Source organism: Caretta caretta, chromosome 14 (assembly GCF_965140235.1).
Source record: "Caretta caretta isolate rCarCar2 chromosome 14, rCarCar1.hap1, whole genome shotgun sequence".
NCBI classification, from domain to species: Eukaryota; Metazoa; Chordata; order Testudines; family Cheloniidae; genus Caretta; species Caretta caretta.
This window is the reverse complement of record NC_134219.1, coordinates 19,709,802-19,729,000: the sequence shown is the minus strand read 5'-3', so window position 1 is coordinate 19,729,000 and position 19,199 is coordinate 19,709,802. Positions and strand designations below refer to the sequence as shown.

The following is a 19,199-nucleotide window of genomic DNA, read 5'->3' as shown; positions in this document are numbered from 1 at the left end:
GCTATGCTGTTTGGTTCATGGTAGCTGAACAAAGGCTGAAAATGGTTGTCTTCTGTGGCTTTCAGGGAGGTGGGAACCCAGGACAGACAACATGGAGAAGCTCGGAAGCATGGCAATTGCAGGAGAGCAGAGTTGGCGGCAGAAGCTGTGCTGCTTGGTTCACAGTAGCCGAGCAGAGTTGAGCTGGAGAGGTGGATTCATAGTAGCAGGAGAGCAGCGGTGCACCATCTGCTGAAAGCAGTATGGCGTCTGCATGCCAAAAAGGCACGAAACAATTGTCTGCCATAGCTATGTGCATGCTACCCACAGTGCACCTCTCCGACATTCAATGCTAGCCTTGGTATCGTGGACGCAATCCGCTAAATTCACGCGCTTTAGTGGGGACACAGAAGACCGAATGTATAAAATAGCTTCTGAAAATTCGAATAGAATAATTTTGAAATAATTTCATACTGTAGACGTAACCTTAGTTGCTCTCTGCCGCACTTCCCCATCTGTGAAGTGGGGATAATAATGCTTTCCGACCTCATGAGGTGTTGGGAGGATAAATAAACAAAAGATTCTAAGGTGCTCAGACACTACAGTAATGCGGAGAGGGAGGTAATATAAGTACCCTGGTCTACACTATGAGTTTATGTCAGATTTAGCAGGTTACATCGAATTAACCCTGCACCCATCCACAAAACGAAGCCATTTTTTCGACATAAAGGGCTCTTAAAACCCATTTCTGTACTCCTCCCCAACGAGGGGATTAGCGCTGAAATCGACATCACCGTTTCAAATTAGGGTTGGTGTGGGCGCAATTCGAAGGTGTTGGCCTCCGGGAGCTATCCCACAGTGCACCGTTGTGACCGCTCTGGACAGCACTCTGAACTTGGATGCACTGGCCACGCCAGGTGTACAGGAAAAGCCCCAGGAACTTTTGAATCTCATTTCCCGTTTGGCCAGGCGAGCTCATCAGCACAGGTGACCATTCAGAGCTCATCAGCACATGTGACCATGCAGTCCCAGAATCGAAAAAGAGCTCCAGCAGGGACCAAACGGGAGGTACTGGATCTAATCACTGTATGGGGAGAGGAATCCGTGCTATCAGAACTACATTCCAAAAGACGAAACGTCAAAACATTTCAAAAAATCTCCGAGACCATGAGGGACAGAGGCTACAGCAGGGACGCAACACAGTGCCACTTAAGGAGCTCAGACAAGCGTACCAGAAAACCAAAGAATCAAACGGACGCTCCAGGACAGAGCCCCAGACATGCTGCTTCTACCCTGAGCTGCATGCAATTCTGGGGGGGTGGGGTGGGGCGCCACCACTGTCCCACCCCTGTCTGTGGACTCCGATGATGGGGTACTCTCCGCTATGCCAGAGGATTTTGCAGACGGGGAAGATGATGAGGAGGAGGACGAGCTTGAGGAGAGCACACAGCACACCATTCTCCCCAACAGCCAGGATCTTTTTATCATCCTGACTGAAATACCCTCCCAACCCAACGAAGCCGGAGAAGGGACCTCTGGTGAGTGTACCTTTTAAAATATAATACATGTTATAAAAGGAAGCGTTTTTGAATGATTAAGTTCCCCTGAGGACTTGGGATGCATTCGTGGCCACTACAGCTACTGGAAAAGTCTGTTAACATGTCTGGGGATGGAGCGGAAATCCTCCAGGGACATCTCCATGAAGCTCTCCTGGAGGTACTCTAAAAGCCTTTGTAGAAGGTTTCTGGGTAGAGCAGCCTTATTCCGTCCTCCAGGGTAGGACACTTTACCACACTATGCTAGTAGCAAGTAATCTGGTGGTACTGCATGACAAAGCCTGGCAGCGTGTGGTCCCAGTGTTTGCTGGCATTCATCTGTTCTTTATCTCTCTGTGTTATCCTCAGGAGAGTGATATCGTTCATGGTAACCTGTTTGAAATAGGGGAATTTAATTAAGGGGACATTCAGAGGTGGCCGCTCCTACTGGGCTGTTTGCCTGGGGCTGAAAAGAAATCCTCCCCGCAGTTAGCCACGCAGTGGGGCGGGAGAGGGCGGGCATTGGCACTGAGCTGTTTGCATTTGACTAGCAGGGATCTTTCCTGATACCAACCACGTGGTGGGGGGGAGGGGTAAAGCGATCATGCCAGAGAATTGTATGAGGGGGGTTAGTTTGGTTTCTGCTGCCGCATGTTAACAGGAAAACCACAGCACTAAATGGCCAACTCAACGTGCTTTGCTTGGTATGGGAGAGGAGGGTGCTGCTGATATGAAGGTTGCAGAAGCCGAAAGACTATGGCTTACCATGGCCGCCTGCAAGCCGAATTCTGTTTCCCGGCCCTGCGTGTGTGATCTCTAACACCAAAGCTGCAGGCACTCAATATAAGATGCAAAATGCGACCTTGTACCAAAATCACATGTGCTATGTAATGTGAATAGTGTTGTTCACCCTGAAAGACTATAGCCATTTTTCTGTAAAATGTATCTTTTAAAATACTTCACTCCCTTTTTTCCTCCAGCAGCTGCAAATGTTTCAAGCCTCCCTCCTCCGTCCCAAAGGCTATCTCAGATAAGGCGGCGAAAAAAACGCATGCGTGATGAAATGTTCTCTGAGCTCATGCAGTAGTCCTGCACTGACAGAGCTCAGCAGAGTGTGTGGAGGGACACAATAGCAGAGTACAGGAAAGTGGCCGATGAACATGAGGAGAGGTGGCGGCAGGAAGATCAGAGGAGGCATGAGGAAATGCTGGGGCTACTGCAGGATCAAACGGACATGCTCCAGCATCTGGTGGAGGTTCATGAATGGCAGCAGGATCACAGACTGCCGCTGCAACCCCTGTTTAACCACCCTCTCTCTTCCCCAAGTTCCATAGCCTCCTCACCCAGACACCCAAGAACGTGGGGCCGGGGGGAGAGGTTCCGGGCACCCAACCACTCCACCCCAATGTACAGCCCAAGAAACAGAAGGCTGTCATTCAAGAAGTTTTAAAATGGACTTTTCCTTCCCTCCTACCCTCCTCCCACACCCCACCCAGGCTACCTTGTGAGTTATCTCCCTATTTTTATAATCAATTAATAAAGAATACATGTTTTGTAAACGACAGTGACTTTATTCCCTTTGCAAGCAAGCTGTGATTGAAGGCGGGAGGGCGGTTGGCTCACATGGAATTTAGAGGCAACCAAGGAGGCGGGTTTTCATCAAGGAGAAACAAACAGAAGTGTCACACAGTACCCTGGCCAGTCATGAAACTGGTTTTCAAAGATTCTCTGATGTGCAGCACGCCCTGCTGTCTGGCTGCGCGTATTCAGCGGCCAGGCGATTTACATCAACTTCCCACCCCTCCATAAACGTCTCCCCCTTACTCTCACAGAGATTGTGGAGCACACAGCAAGCAGCAATAACAATGGGAATATTGGTTTCGCTGAGGTCTGAGCGAGTCAGTAAACTGCGCCAGTGACCCTTTAAACGTCCAAATGCACATTCTACCACCATTCTGCATTTGCTTAGCCTATAGTTGAACAGCTCCTTGCTACTGTCCAGGGTGACTGTGTACGGCTTCATGAACCAGGGCATTAAGGGGTAGGCTGGGTCCCCAAGGATAATTATAGGCATTTCAACATCCCCAACAGTTATTTTCTGATCTGGGAAGTAAATCCCTTCCTGCAGCTGTTTAAACAGACCAGAGTTCCTGAAGAAGCGAGCATCATGAACCTTTCCCGACCATCCCACGTTGATGTTGGTGAAATGTCCCTTGTGATCCACCAGTGCTTGCAGCACCATTGAAAAGTATCCCTTGCGGTTTGTGTACTGGCTGCCCTGGTGGTCCGGTCCCAAGATAGGGATATGGGTTCCATCTTTGGCCCCCCCACAGTTAGGGAATCCCATTGCAGCAAAGCCATCTAGTATGACCTGCACATTTCCCAGAGTCACTACCTTTGATAGCAGCAGCTCAATGATTGTGTTGACTATTTGCGTCACAGCAACCCCCACAGTAGATTTGCCCTCTCCAAATTGATTACCGACTGATTGGCTTTGCAAGCTTCCAGAGAGCTATTGCCACTCACTTGTGAACTGTGAAGGCTGCTCTCATCTTGGTATTCTTGTGCTTCAGGGCAGGGGAAAGTAAGTCACAAAGTTCCATGAAAATGCCCTTATGCATGTGAAAGTTTCAGAGCCCCTGGGAATCATCCCAGAACCGCAACACTATGCGGTCACACCAGTCTGTGCTTGTTTCCCAGGCCCAGAATCGGCGTTCCACGGCGTGAGCCTGCCCCAGTAACACCATGATCTCCCAATTTCTGGGGACCGTGGTTTTAGATAAATCTGTGTTCATGTCCTCATCACCACGCTGCCGTCGCCTCCTCACCTGGTTTGTCAGGTGCTGGTTCTGCATAAACTGCATGATAATGCACCAGGTGTTTACCATGGTTATAACTGCTGCAGTGAGCTGAACGGGCTCCATGCTTGCTGTGCTATGGCGTCTGCTCGGGCAATCCAGGGAAAAGGGTGCGAAATGATTGTCTGCTGTTGCTTTCACGGAGGGAGGGAGGGTTGACTGACGACATTTACCCATAACCACCCGTGACAGATTTTTGGCCCCATCAGGCATTGGGAGCTCAGCCCAGAATTCCAGTGGCAGTGGGGACTGCGGGAACTGTGGGATAGCCACCCACAGTTCCCTGCTCAGAACGTCAATGCTTGCCATGGTACTGTGGATGCACACCACCGAATTAATGTGCTTAGTGTGGACGCATGCACTCGACTTTATATGATGTGTTCCCAAAAATTCTGTAAAATCGGAGTACTTTCATAGTGTAGACATGGCCTAACACAGAATGGATGTAATGGAGTTGGGCTTTGGCCCTCCCACCCAGGGCAGTGGAGATCAGGCAGGCTCAGGCTTCAGGCCCCCCGTCCTAGGGTTGTGTAGTAATTTTTGATATCGGAAGAGGGTCATGGTGCCATGAAGATTGAGAACCCCTGTTTTAGAGCAAGGGGTAGAACACTAACACAGAAAGCAAGTTAGTGTGTAAATAACTGCAGAGCGCTGAAAAGCTCTTATGTGTATTGGTGACTGCTACTGCTTAACAGATGGGAAGAGATTGATGCTGTCCAGTTAGTATGAGCTGGTGTGTGTATAAATTGCTAATATTTAACTCTTAACGTAAGAAGTTGCCCTGCTTCTCTTAATAAAAACTTATTTTGTTTAGGGATACATCAGGACAAGGGAGATTCTGCACCATATTTCGTTCCTATTCAAGAGGTGCTCAGGTAAGCTCAAAGCTGTCTTCATTGTAATGTATAATTGCTGGTGGATGGATGGATGAATAAATGTAGAGCTGGTAAAGACATATCACAAGAGTAGTGAACCTTATTACACTGGCTCTTAGAGTTCACTGTATAAAGTAAATTAGCACACAGATACTGTAATATTCCTGAATACAACACAGTGTTTTCTGGGGGGAAAGAAATGAGAGCAATCTCAGGAAAGGGACAGTATCTTTTACTTTCTTATTAAATAAATGAAGAACAAGACTAAACTTAGGAAATGATAGTGTAATACACTGACTTGATGCATAATCTTATGTCTTACTCCTCCCAGGAAGCCCCAGTGACTACAATAGTCTGTTATTGCCCAAAGCTAAAGTAACTTTCCCTTTAGCTCAAGCATTAGGGCAGGGATTCTCAAACTGGGGGTCAGTACCCTTCAGGGGGTTGCGAGGTTATTACATGGAGGGTCGTGAGCTGTCAGCATCCACCCCAAACCTGGCTTTGCCACCAGCATTTGTAATGGTGTTAAATATATTAAAAAGTGTTTTTAATTATTTGGGGGGGTCGCACTTAGAGGCTTACTATGTGAAAGGGGTCACCAGTACAAAAGTTTGAGAATCACTGCACTAGGGACTTGTACTTCTAGACTGTATTTCAGCAGTCCGTCCCTATTCGGTAAAGCATGTGCTTAAAGTTAACCACATGCTTAAGTGCTTTGTTGAATAGGAATGGATTTAAGCGTGTGCTTAAAAGAGGGGAAATTATAAGAAGATTGTAAATTTGCATAGCATGCAAAACAAGATTAGCTAATGCCAAAAGAGGGGAAACTGATCCCAAAAGGGAAGGTATGACTTGCTGTAGCAGAATGTCATTATATTGCGTAGGATTTTATGCTATAGGAGATAATCAGGTCCTTAGTCTGCTTTAACTTATCTTTGTTTTTTTCCTCAGACTCTCTCTGTTTAGTTTTCAGAGTAGCAGCCGTGTTAGTCTGTATTCGCAAAAAGAAAAGGAGTCCTTGTGGCACCTTTAGAGACTAACCAATTTATTTGAGCATGAGCAGATGAAGTGAGCTGTAGCTGTAGCTCCAGAAAGCTCTATAGCTCTGAGCTGTCTGTCTGGCCATCCAAAATATTTTATTGCACTACATTGCCCCTCCTACCACAACTTCAATGCCAGTTTTGATGCACCATTCATCTGCTTCCCCCACAACACTCTCTGTGCTGCCCCATCCATAGAATGCCCTTCCATTTCTGGTCTTCTAATCTGCCACCTTTTCCTCATTTAAATCCCCCAAGGCTCACTCCTTCCACAATAGCCACAAGGCAAATAAATAATAATTATAAATTAAAAAAATACTACTATTGAACCATCATGATTTTTATATGCCTGACCTGAGTCACTGCCTGATCATATTGCTGTAAACACTGGCCTTCCTCCCCACTCCATAGTGTTGATGCAACAAGCCAGGATAATAAAATCTAAACTTGGGCCTGATCCTGCAAGACCCATGCAGATGAGTCCCCATTGACATCAGTGGGACTCCATCTGGATGCAGGGTTCTGCCTGCACGGTTCCCCTGGCAGGATTAAGGGCTTTGATTGTAAGTTCTTTGAGGTTGGAGCTGTATATTTCAGAAGAATGGGAGTTTCTTCTAAAATGCCAGATCCACCTTTGGCTGCTATAAAATATATATATATAAATAAATGTGCTGTATAAATAAAGTACTTTTGTAAGTTTCATGCTCATGTTGATGTCCTAGTTCTCATAATTTTGCTGTCTTCATTGAGAAGGAGAGTATCAGGCCTAACAAGATGCCACAATCTGAAGCTACAGTAAGAAAGGGAGGAGCTCTTAAGGAATTATTACATGCCTAATACTGCCCTCTAGCAACCACTACATCTCAACCAAAAGAGGGAGCAGAATGTATGTGCTCTACAGACATATGCAGTCCTACTTATCATTACACCTCTGAATAGAGGCTGCAGTAAAAGCTAGAAGTAATGGGAGTTTTAGTTAAGAAGCAAATGTCCAAGTGGACTTTATATGCTAAACTTTCTCAAATTTTGTGTAACTAGAAGGATAAATAGTTAATGGAATTTAGTCAAGAATTGGGGGAAATTATAAATCCAGTTTATTAGCAAGGACTCCTTGTTGTTTTTGCTGATACAGACTAACATGGCTACCACTTTGAAACTTATTACCACAGACTCAGATGTTTGTGCAGCTACATTATATTTAGTGTTTTTGCATTCTGACACATCAATTCATTAGCTGCAGGTTGAAAACATGGGGTAGGCTCCTAAAAGTATTGCTGTAAACAGTGATAATGTGCATTGATTACTTCTGCTAGTGAGGTATTTGGATCTCCATAGAATTTGAGGCCCTTAGCTTTTGGACACTATACAGTGTAACTGGAAGCAATATGTCTGTGTTACTTGTGATGTATACATCACCCAAACATGTTCATAATTTGGTTTTATAATTGAATTAACATTGACCACAAACTGATGAATCTGGGTTTGATCCTGCAAGTTGCTAAATGCTTCCCACCCTCCATGCTCCCTTCCATTCCCAGTTCTAGATCGGGACAAAGGTGCTGATTCTGGAAGATGCTGTGAGATTCCACTCCACTCAGGGAGCACGCAGCATCTGGCAGGATTGTAAACCCCATAATCCTGATACAGATAATAGAATGGTGATAGAGTGAGGTAGTACTATGTATTATGCATTTTGTATATGTTAAGTGATATTCATGTTAATATTCTTTCACATAGGGGGTGATACTGGTATATGACATTACAAATCGCTGGTCATTTGATGGTATTGATCGATGGATAAAGGAGATAGATGAGGTAAGATGTATCCTAGAACATCACTTATGTATAACAAGATTAGTGATTAAGCATGTGTTTTGCTCGTGGTGTTTTCCAGTTACTGGTTTATACTGTGTAACTGCAGTCAGAATTCATTACAGGAATCCAAGATGACAGACTTGTATTTTTGTTATACTTTTAGACTGTAACAAACAAGTGAACTGCCCACTTATTTAAAAAGATGTCAATTCTAGATGAAGAAAATGGAGATGGAGATCAAGATTCCTAGATTCAGTGACCACTTTTGCCACAGACTTTCTGTGTTACCTAAGCAAATCACTTTACCTCTGTCTCAGTTTCCTCTTATGAAAAAAAATGCTTTCCCATCTCATATGGGGATTATGAGGTTTAAGTCACTATTTATAAAGCCTTAAGCACTGTTATAGTGCATTTAATCCAAAGATCTCAAAAGACTATCTTGGATTTTTGAATGCAAGTGACTACTTCTCTGATACATGCAAACTGTCTTAAATTAAAAGCAGTTTACTTGTATAATGTGAAAATATATATTCTGTAAAAGAGGAAAATGGACCTAAAAGGTCCCGCACATGTGATGTGGGATTTTGATACTGTAATAATAATACTATTTGTCAACACTCCTAGTTCATAGAGTTACATATTCTAAATCCAGAGGGGATTCCTTTGATCATCTCATTTGACCTCCTGCATGACACAGGTCATAGAACTTCTCTGAATTAATTCCTGTTTGAACTAGAGCATTTTTTTTAGAAAAATATCTAATCTGACATATCTGAGCCATGACGTGCTGTCTGTGTATGCAAGGCATGCATTGCATGTCCCAGGACATGGTGTGCCCAAGGGATGCCTCTGTCGGGCACCCAAGTGTGCATGGAGGACACCATGTTGAACAAGATTGTATCCTCCGCACATCATAACCTTGTGTGCACCTTTTGTGCGAGGTCACGCCACATGGAGGGTCGTAGAATCACAGAAGATAAGGGTTGGAAGAGACCTCAGGAGGTCATCTAGTCCAACCCCCTGCTCAAAGCAGGACCAACCCCAACTAAATCATCCCAGCCAGAGCTTTGTCAAGCCTGACCTTGAAAATCGCTAAGGATGGAGATTCCACCGCTTCCCTAGGTAACCCATTCCAGTGCTTCACCACTCTCACAGTGAAATAGTTTTTCCTAATATCCAACCTAGACCTCCCCCACTGCAACTTGAGACCATTGCATCTTGTTCTGTCACCTGCCACCACTGAGAACAGCCTAGCTCCATTCTCTTTGGAAATGCCCCCCCTTCAGGTAGTTGAAGGCTGCTATCAAATCCCCCCTCACATGTCTTTTCTGCAGACTAAATACGCCCAGTTCCCCCAGCCTCTCCTCGTAAATCATGTGCCCCAGCCCTCTAATCATTTTTGTTGCCCTCCGCTGGACTCTCTCCAGTTTGTCCACATCCTTTCTGTAGTGGGGGCCCAAAACTGGACGCAATACTCCAGTTGTGGCCTCACCAGTGCCGAATAGAGGAAATGCCATTTTCCATGCAAGTGTAGAATTGCATGCCTGACTAAAAATGTCACAGTATTCCACTAATCTGAGCTATCTTTAAGATAGCTAGCTTGAATACTGAGAGTAGTGAAACTGTGGCAGCACAGGTTTCAGTGAAGGCCAGCCACCCCAGAGTCCCAGGTGGGCTTGAAGAAGCTTCATGGCTATTGGAACATGAGCTAGCTAGATTAAAACTAGCTTGGGTATGCCTACATGTGCTGCAATCATACACCCTCTCTGCAATGTCGATATACCCCCAAAAGAGATCATTCTGTCCTGAATTTAGCCATGAAGATACAGTACTTATGTTTTTTAAAGAAGCAGCTTAACAATGAACATTTATAATGTTTGTTCTCTGTAATAAACTGAATGAGGAAGCTTTGAGAAAAGACGGGTTTCAAGGATGGGACAAAATAACTACCGCCCCATTTCCCAAGAACTAAGCATAGTCCCTTCATTTCTCCTCCCAACCCAGTCTCTTATAGATATGAGTGTGACAGGTTCAGTCTCAGAGATCCCCTTGGGACTGTCACTTGATGTGCTGAAATTACCTCAGAGCCCATTTTCCATGCCAGCTTGCAACTCCAAAACCATGCCTTGTTGAACCAGACACGCTAGCTGGCTGCAACACAGACCCAAGGTCTGGGCCACGCCCCCAGAGCTGCAGACGTTAACTAAAAATAGCTCATCAGGTTACCTGTTTCCAGCACCCAGACACCCAGCTCCCAGTGGGATCCAAACCCCAAATGTATACAGAATAAAACGGATTAACTTATACAGGGTAAATTTGTAAATTGTGCGCCCTCTATATCTCTGCTAGAGAGATATGCACAGCTGTTTGCTCCCCCAGGTATTAAACCCAGAGTAAGTGATTATTAATAAACAAAAGTGATTTTATTAAGTATAAAAAGTACGATTTAAGTGGTTTCAAGTAATAACAGCCAGAACAAAGTTAGGCTATGTCTACACTTGCCGTTTAAAGTGCAAAATGTCCCTTTTTTGCACTAAAACCATGGGAGCATCTACACTTGTTAATGACTTTTTGCGGTGAAACTTCTGAGTTTCACCTCAAAAAGAAAACCACCTTCATGGGAGACATACAGCTCTTACTGCTGTTCTTTTTGTGCTGTTGTGAAAGTGAAGACACATTCTACCAGCGTAAACACCTTTTGACCTCCGAAGGATATCCCACAGTTCCAAAAGTGACCACTCTAGCCAGCATCTCCGCTGCTGTGATGCCAGATAAACGGACATCTGCTCCTCCCGCTGTAAGCCCCGGGATATTTAAAAGTCCCTGTCCTTTTGCTTGTAGCTTATGGTGGGGAAAGAAGCCAGACAGCAGGGTTTTTTTAAAAAAATGCCATGAAATAAACAAGGAAGTAATGGGGCTTCTGGGACATGAAGCAGGGCAGCACAGGGCACTGAGCAGGGACCCAGAATGCCTTCCGCTCAGCCCCCCCTTCCCACAAGACCTCTGGAGAGCTGTACTGTGGGATAGCTGCCCTACAGCGTTGCTCTCATTGGTGACGGAAGTGCTGCTAGTGTAAAAACTCTGACGCCCAGGGGTGAAAGTGAGCTGGTCCGGGCCGGTACGGCATACTGGTAAGAACCCGCACCAGCCCATACGCAGTCCACATTAAAGCCCTGTCGTGGCAGCGCTTTAATCTTCCTGACCCTTTTGCCTCCCCCGTCGGTGGCCCTGCTGGTAGGGTCCGTACTGGCAGGGCCACTGACAGGGGAGGCAAAGGGGCAGGGACGTTAAAGTGCTGCCGCAGCAGTGCTTTAAGGATGGTCCTTTGCCGTGGCAGCGCGTTAGCATTGCTGCGACCCCCCATCGGCGTTAGCATTGCTGCGGCCCCCCTACCAGGAGGGCCACTGATGGGGGCATGGCGGGGGATTGCAGCAACATTAAAGTGCTGCTGCGGCAAAGGACACTGCAGCGCTTTAATGTCCTTGCCCCTTTTGCCTCCCCTCAGCCGCCGACGGGCGGGGGCGGGGCAAAGGGTGCAGCTGCCCCAGGGCCGGCGATTTAAAAGGGCCCGGGGCTCTGGATGCTGCTGCTGCAGTAGGGCCCTTTAAATCGCCACTGGAGCCCTGGGCGGTGCGGGCCAGGCAGCCTGGAAGGGCTGGCTGGGGGATGCTGACCCCCAGCCCCGCCCCTTCCACCTGAGGCACCGGCCCCAGCCCTGTATCAGTAAGTGTCTGGAATTACTTTTGTCCCTGCTGATGCCTGAGGAATTAAGTGAGTACACAAACCGGTGCTTTTCTTTCACCAGTTCCCTATCACCGGTGAAACTTACAGCTCAAAAACTCTGCAAGTGTAGACATACCCTAAGTCACAAAGCAAAATAAAATAAAACACACAAGTCTAAGCCTTATATATTTAGAAACTGATTACAGGTACTATCTCACCCTCAAAGATGTTCTAATAAGCTTCTTTCACAGACAAGACTCCTTCCTAGTCTGGGCCCAGTCCTTTCCCCTGGTACAGTCCTTGTTCGTTCCAGCAGACATCTCAGGTGGTAAGCAGGGGTTTTCTCATGACTGGCAGCCTCTTTTGTCCTGCTCCACCCACCCCCTCTTATAGCTTTGGCACAGGCAGGAATCTTGTGGGTGCTTGTCCCCACCCCCGCCTCATCAACGGAAAAGTACAAGGATTAAGATGGATTCCAGCATCATGTGACATAATCACATGTCACTGTGAGACCCAGCCTCCATTCTTCCTGGGCTGGCCCACACATACACAGGAAGGTTTGCAAGTAAACAGAGCCATTTACAGGTCATTGATTCTGAAGCACCCTTAATGGCTTCCACTTAATTTGGTTACATCAGTAATACAAGTTTATATCTTATTCTCCTAACTCCAGACATAGAAATAATACATGCAAATAGATAGGATGAACACACTCAATAGATTATAAGCTTTGTAATGATACCTTACAAGAGACCATTTGCATAAAGCATATTCCAGTTGCATCATATTCACATTCATAAGCATATTTTCATAAAGCATATGGAGTGCAACGTCACAGTAAGTATGCTTACTTTTCCATCATGTCATACATCCTCTTGCGACTTGACATGCTTCATGAGTACAGCATTGTTTCTGAATCTTTGTGAAAAGCTTACAGTATTTTATTGGAGGATGAGGTGAAGGGTTATAACACTAATCTGTTATTGCTTCTCTTCACTCAGCATGCTCCTGGTGTACCTAAAATCCTGGTTGGAAATCGCCTTCATTTAGCCTTCAAGCGTCAAGTCTCCACTGAACAAGCACAAGCCTATGCCGAGAGACTAGGCATGACTTTTTTTGAAGTTAGCCCACTTTGTAACTTTAACATCACAGAGTCTTTTACTGAGCTGGCAAGGATAGTGTTAATGAGACATGGGATGGACCGGCTCTGGAGGCCAAACAAGGGTAGGCAAAACACAATATGCATTTGTTCATTCTTCTTCATTACTCTTAGAACTGTCAGACTGAACCTCTGAAAGTCTTAAAAGTAATAGTGAAAAGCTGAAAACCTTGAGACATGTACCTTAAATGCTTTATTAATTTATTTTTGTTAAATAAAAATGTAAAGAGACCAGGTTTGCTAACAATGTTATTAGCTGATCTTTCCTTAAATGCCACATGCTGACAGTGAAACAAGGTGAATAGAACCTGAAAAAATTTGTGTTTTTGTTTTTACCCTAAATAAGAGGTAAGGATGTGATAAGTGTACAAAATAATGAATAATTTAGGGAAGATTAAATTGAGAGCTTCTGTTCACCCTTTCATAATTCAAGGGAACATTCAATAAACTGAAAGGTGACAGATTCAGTTCTGGTAAAAGGAAATATTTTCCCCAGAGAATGCAAAATTAGCCTGTGAAACCCATTGCCACAGGATATTACTGAGACCAAGGGCTGAGCAAGATTCAAAAAGAGATTATTTAGGAATAATATGAATATGCATAGTTGTTACAGTAATACTTTAAAAAATGTTTTGGAAGGGATATAAACCCTCATGCTTCAGGGCTTAAGACAGCCTCCGTTTACTGGAGGTAAGGAGGAAACGTTCCTTGGAGACCGCTAATCCCATAGTTACTTAATGGAGGGTTTCTTGCATTTTACTCAGAAGCATTTGGTAGTGGCAGCTGTTGCTGAGATGTTACTGGACTTGAGAGACCCATTAGTTTAATCAAGTATGGTAATTCTGTATTCTCATTACTTCATTATGATGAACTTCTTGTTACAAGCTTTTTTTAAAAGCATCTGAAAATAATTGTGCAGTGACAGCCATCTACTGATTAATTTGGATCTATTAAGTATTTAATTGAGTCACTGGCTTATATGATTCATTTTTAATAGCAATCAGACTGTATAGGTCTGATCCTGCAAGGTGCTGAGCACCCTCTATTTCCATTTGAAGTCAATGGGAATTGAGGATGCTCAGCATCTTGCAGGATCAGACTCTGTCTGAGGATTACTACAGTTTATGCTTTAACAAAGTAATTTTTGGAACAGGTACATTAGTAGATGACTCACCTCAGCTGATTCCAAGATAAAAAGCATGGAAATGGTTAATGGAAAAACTGGATCATAGAGTACAAATAACTGTTTTTTTAAATGAAAATAGGCTCAGTTGACCTAATTGTTGGATATCTAAATAGGGTTTTTTTATTGGAATAAAAATTGGATGGGTTTTTTTGGTACAAATTGTAGCAAAATGTAAGTGTTTTTTAAAAGGACTTACTGGCTTTGAAGAAGGTTTATATTTCCCTAACTTAAGTAGGTACCCTACCAAAAACTAGATTAACAAACTGGTGTAGGTTTATTTTGATTTGTGCAGTATTACACTCCTTATTCACTTAAGCAGTAAGACAAGAATATTCCTCACAGCCTTAAAAAAAGGCATCGGACATGCCAAAAATCATACAAGAGCACCAGAGCCTGAATCCCAAATTATCCCAATCTCTGAAGAAAAGCCTGGAGATGTATGAATGGGTTGTAGCGGCAGCCTCATATAATGGCACTTTTTTGTATTCTGTAGAAAATTGTGGAGCAGGGAGTAGAGTTTTTAGGAGTTTGTACTAGATGCAGTCTTTCCTAAGCTTTAAGTCTTAGGCAGGGGTGAAACTAATTTAAAGGACTTACCGGTATGCTGGAGTCCTTAGCAGGGGGCGGAGCCTTGACCAGAAGGGGCATGGCCTCAACCAGAAGAGGCGGAGCCTTTAGAGCTCCGGGATCTTTAAATTGAGATTTAAAGGGCCCCAGTCTCTGGCTGCGGGCAGCTGGGAGCCCTGGGCCCTTTACATCACCGCCGGAGCTACCAACTGCAGACGTGGCTGGGAGCCCCGGGGCTCGGGGGCCATTTAAAGGGCCTGGGGCTCTGGCCACTGCTACCGCCCTGCTGCCAGTGTCCCCGGCGTAGTGGCGGTAGCCAAGGTCTCCAGTGGTGATTTAAAGGCCCCAGGGCTCCCGGCTGCTGCTACTGCAGCGGAGCCCCGGGCCCTTTAAATCGCCAATGGAGCCCCGGGGCTCCCGGCTGCCTCCGCTACCTGGAGGCTCCGGCAATGCGGCTCTGGGAGCAGTTTAAAGGGCCTGGAGCACCAGATGCTGCAGGGAGCCCCAAGCCCTTTAAATCGCCACCTGGGGAAGCCAGTCCGGTATGGTTTACTGGCTCTTTCCAGTACACCGTACCAGACCGTACCAGCTTACTTTCACCTCTGGTCTCAGGAAGCATTTGAGGGGGGGTAGGGGTGTGGGAGTAAAAATATTAATCACTTCCAACATTAATTCTTTCCTTGCCAAATGCCAACAAGTGATTTATCCAAATAAAATGTATTTCCTGGCTCTGAGCAATTAATATGCAGATAATTTAATTTTTTGAAAAACATAGATTGAAGTTGTCTTTTGCTGGAGTTTGTAGTATAATTTAACCAGTAACATTTACTTATGAGCTTGAATGATTCCCTCCAGTTCTAGATGAAATAAGGGTACCAGAGTGAGAGATTCAAAGCTTCAAAGAATAGTCTTGCTATTCAGATGGGATTCCAGCTGAGTGGAAAGCAGTGCAATGAGAGTTCAGTATGAGTGTTAGGCAGAGTTGGGGTAAAAGTTTTCAAAATCTTTGACATTCAATGAAACTGAAAAGAAAGTAATTTTTGAAAATGGCATTTAAGCTTCTAAGTTACTGAGAAAAGGAATACAGACTAACACGACTGCTATTCTGAAAGTTACTGAGGTATTTTTGAAAATGGTACTCTTGGTCTATCCAACTTGGGGGAGAGGGGAATAATTTTGCAAGATCTCTTATTGAAGCCAATGAAAGTTCCATGTGTGTAGGGCTTGTGAGACGGGGCCTTTATTCTGTAAGGCGGGTTAGTGTTATGGGCAAGTATCTAGTACTGGAGGAAGGGTATAATGAACTGTAAAGAGAGGAAAAATGAGAGGATTGGTTTTAAAAGTACAATGGACACGCATGATACTGCGTGTGCTGCCACCATATGGCTGACAAAAGCATACTATGTATTATAATATGTTTGTTTGTTTTTTAAAGTACTGAATCTGCAAGATCTCTGCTGCCGTGCCATAGTTTCATGCACCCCTGTGCATCTTGTCGACAAGCTCCCGCTCCCTGTTGCCTTACGAAGCCATCTAAAATCTTTCTCTATGGCCAACGGCCTTAATGCCAGGATGATGCATGGACGCTCCTACTCACTCACTGCCAGCAACAACAACAAAAGGAACAGCCTAAAGAAAGCTAAAATCATCCGTCCCCCACAGAGCCCACCAAAAAATTGTACAAGAAACAGTTGTAAAATTTCCTAAACCTGATGTGGCTGAAAAACAAGGTTGACTTTCCTCACATGGAGCCTTGAACACAGGGAGTCCTGTTGAATAGCTGAGCATGCTCCGTGTATCACATGACATTGACAAAAATAAGGAAAGACTTATTTTACAGTGTGCTCACTATAACAATGCTGCTTTGGAATGAATGATGTGTTCTGTGCAACAGAAGTGGATGTGACACTTTGCTTTTGGACTTTTAGATTGGAATTTTTGTTGTGCACAATGCTCGTGTTTTGAGATGTGTGTTTTTTATAAAGGGAATAATTATCATTTTATTAAGTTGTTAATTACAATAGATCTTGGAAGTGACTTGTGTAATTCACTAGATAAAAATCTGTTTTATCACAAACTTTATTTGCAAATAGGCAAAAATTAGTGTGTCAGTTTGTAGATTCAAGCAAAGATTTTTTTAAATGCAATGTATTGTATACATTGAAACTTTACAAATGGTGAGACATTCTAGTACTATTGAAGTAGTGGATATGATTATTTTTTGTACAACTTCCTTGGTAACCTCGAAGCACTAATTTAACTAAGCTGCAAATGTGTATATAGAATATTATGCACAACATGTTTTTGTCCATTAAGTGTATGAAACAGATTTGATAAAGTTTTTGCTATGTTATTTAATACTTCTGGGGATTAATCTGTGGTTTATATTCTTATTTTTCTGTAAATCTACATTTTTTGTACCAGATGTTCTACAAAGTGTAGTTCTAAGAAGAAAATGCCAAAGACAATAGTTGCAACAACAGTAAGAGGAATGTGACTGAAGAGCTGCTTTATAGGGAAAGAACAATATTATTTAAAAATAAATGTTCCTGGAAAAACAAAGCCTGTTCTTTATTCTTCAGTCGGTGGCTTGCCCTCCTTTTATGGCGAGGCTGTTTCATAGATCATGGGGATGCCCTTCTGACAGCATAATCTTCAAAAGTGGCATAAGAAATTTTGAAAAGCAGTATGAGTTAAATCCTCAGTTTGTGGGGAAAGGTGTCTAAGTGATGGAAATGGTGTGGCACCGTGTTCCTGGGCTCATTGACACGCAGAGGAGTGATAACACCAATTTCCAGCACCTTTGGTGAGAGTGGTATGTAGGTAGCTTCCCTGCAGTATTTACAAGTGCCTCTGTTGAAATGTAATTTGGTAACATCTTGCAGTAGCAATAGTTCTGAATCATCATAGATGTCCCTACATCTCCATAGCAACAGACCACTAGTGGTGCAAGTCTATCAGGTACAAAATGCCAAGGCTATACTGGGATTCTAGCTCAGTAGGTTATGCACAACAAAAAGATTAATAAATGATAAGATGCAAATGTGTTAGAAGATCACTCAAGTACAGTGGGGCTCTGTTATAAAGATTAAATTGGGGGGTGATCACCCACCCTCTCTTTTTTTTGTTTTCTTTTTGAGAATCATTACTTCTGAATGATCCTTGCAGGTGAAGCCAGAAGCAGAGCATCTCAAAGCAGGCATGTGGATAGAAGCAAAGTCTCCATTTTGCAAAGGCAGAGCAAGTTCTGCTAGAACTCTTAGTACCAAAGCAGATCAGTTGGGTTATTATTAGCTCTGACTCTCCCTCAAGTTGGCATTCTTTACTTGTGGTCCAATAGTAAAAGTGTAAAATCTTCATTCTCTTAAAAACACCAAATTAATTTATAGTTGGATACTGAAACACTGCACCCCCTTCCATCTCTGCCCTCACTCCTCAGAATAAATAAGGGCTAAACAAACAAGCCCAAGAGGGAAGTGGAAAGTTTGGACTGTGAGATCATTTTCCAGAATAAGATTTGATATGTAAAGCCAAATGCCCTAAGCAAACCCTAAATGGTAAGCAGTACAACTGACTTATACTTGTATCTTTAATGGTGTGTTTATTTCAGGGGATCAGTTTAAAGCATTATCTGAATTGGTAATAGATCACTTATCTCTCATTGTAGTTTTTAATTACTGTACATAAACAATATGTGCTGTTGCATTCTTAAACTGTATATATCAACTTGTGATCAAAAAGATACTTTAAATATTTATATAGTAGATGTTTTTAATATTGCTCTACTGGCTCAATTAAATTTGTTTCAAGAGAGTGCAAAAAAGCACTGACCTTATTGATATAGAAACAATGTGAAAAGCATGACCCTTTCTATGTTGGAGGGAAGGGAATGGCTTTTAATAATAGTGCTGTACATGTTCAAAGTGTTCTGCTGACTTTACTACCACAATACCCTTGTGAGGTAGCTCGCTATTTTTTACTCATGTTACAGATAGAGAAAAAGAGTCAGGTTAAGGTCCACATTTTCCAAAGGGTCCATTAAATCTAAATATCCACAACTTGAGATGCCTGATTTTTGAGAGATGCTGAGCACCTGCAACTGAAGTAAAAGATAGTGGAAGACACAGGTGCTCAACACCTCTGAAAATCATGATCTAGGTAGCTCAGACTGATCATTCAAATGTAGTGGATACATTTAAAAAGAAAATCCCTGGCCAAATTGATGTGACCAATTTCACAAAGGAAATATGGCAGTGCTGGGCCTAGAACCAATTTTCTCAGCTTCCATACCTAATACAACAGGCTGTCTTGTCTCAAATCAATAACAATCATCCACATTCTAAGACCTATTCCTGCTTCCAATAGGTTCACTGCTACTAGGTTCAAACTGCTCGCTAGATGTCCAAAACTATACTCTTTGAGCATGGTGTTATGGAAAAGTTCTACATAATTTAATAAGGAT

At 43.6% G+C, this 19,199-nt stretch overlaps 1 protein-coding gene across 3 annotated transcripts in view; it reads left to right on the top strand.

Moving 5' to 3' along the window:
- The window catches only part of RAB40B (RAB40B, member RAS oncogene family), a 62,470-nt gene extending 45,171 nt beyond the window's left edge, over positions 1 to 17,299 (top strand). Inside the window, exons 1-6 of one of the 3 annotated variants that reach the window (XM_048818021.2) lie at positions 107 to 1,517; positions 2,495 to 3,018; positions 5,187 to 5,247; positions 8,025 to 8,102; positions 12,827 to 13,049; positions 16,173 to 17,299. In XM_048818021.2, coding sequence (XP_048673978.1) covers positions 2,966 to 3,018; positions 5,187 to 5,247; positions 8,025 to 8,102; positions 12,827 to 13,049; positions 16,173 to 16,444 — 687 coding nt within the window. In that variant the 5' untranslated portion in view covers positions 107 to 1,517; positions 2,495 to 2,965 and the 3' untranslated portion in view covers positions 16,445 to 17,299. Of the gene's footprint in view, positions 1 to 106; positions 1,518 to 2,494; positions 3,019 to 5,186; positions 5,248 to 8,024; positions 8,103 to 12,826; positions 13,050 to 16,172 lie in introns of those variants that run through there. The other 2 variants (XM_048818020.1, XM_048818018.2) reach the window with 2 other exon arrangements.
- Positions 17,300 to 19,199: the final 1,900 nt, after the last annotated feature.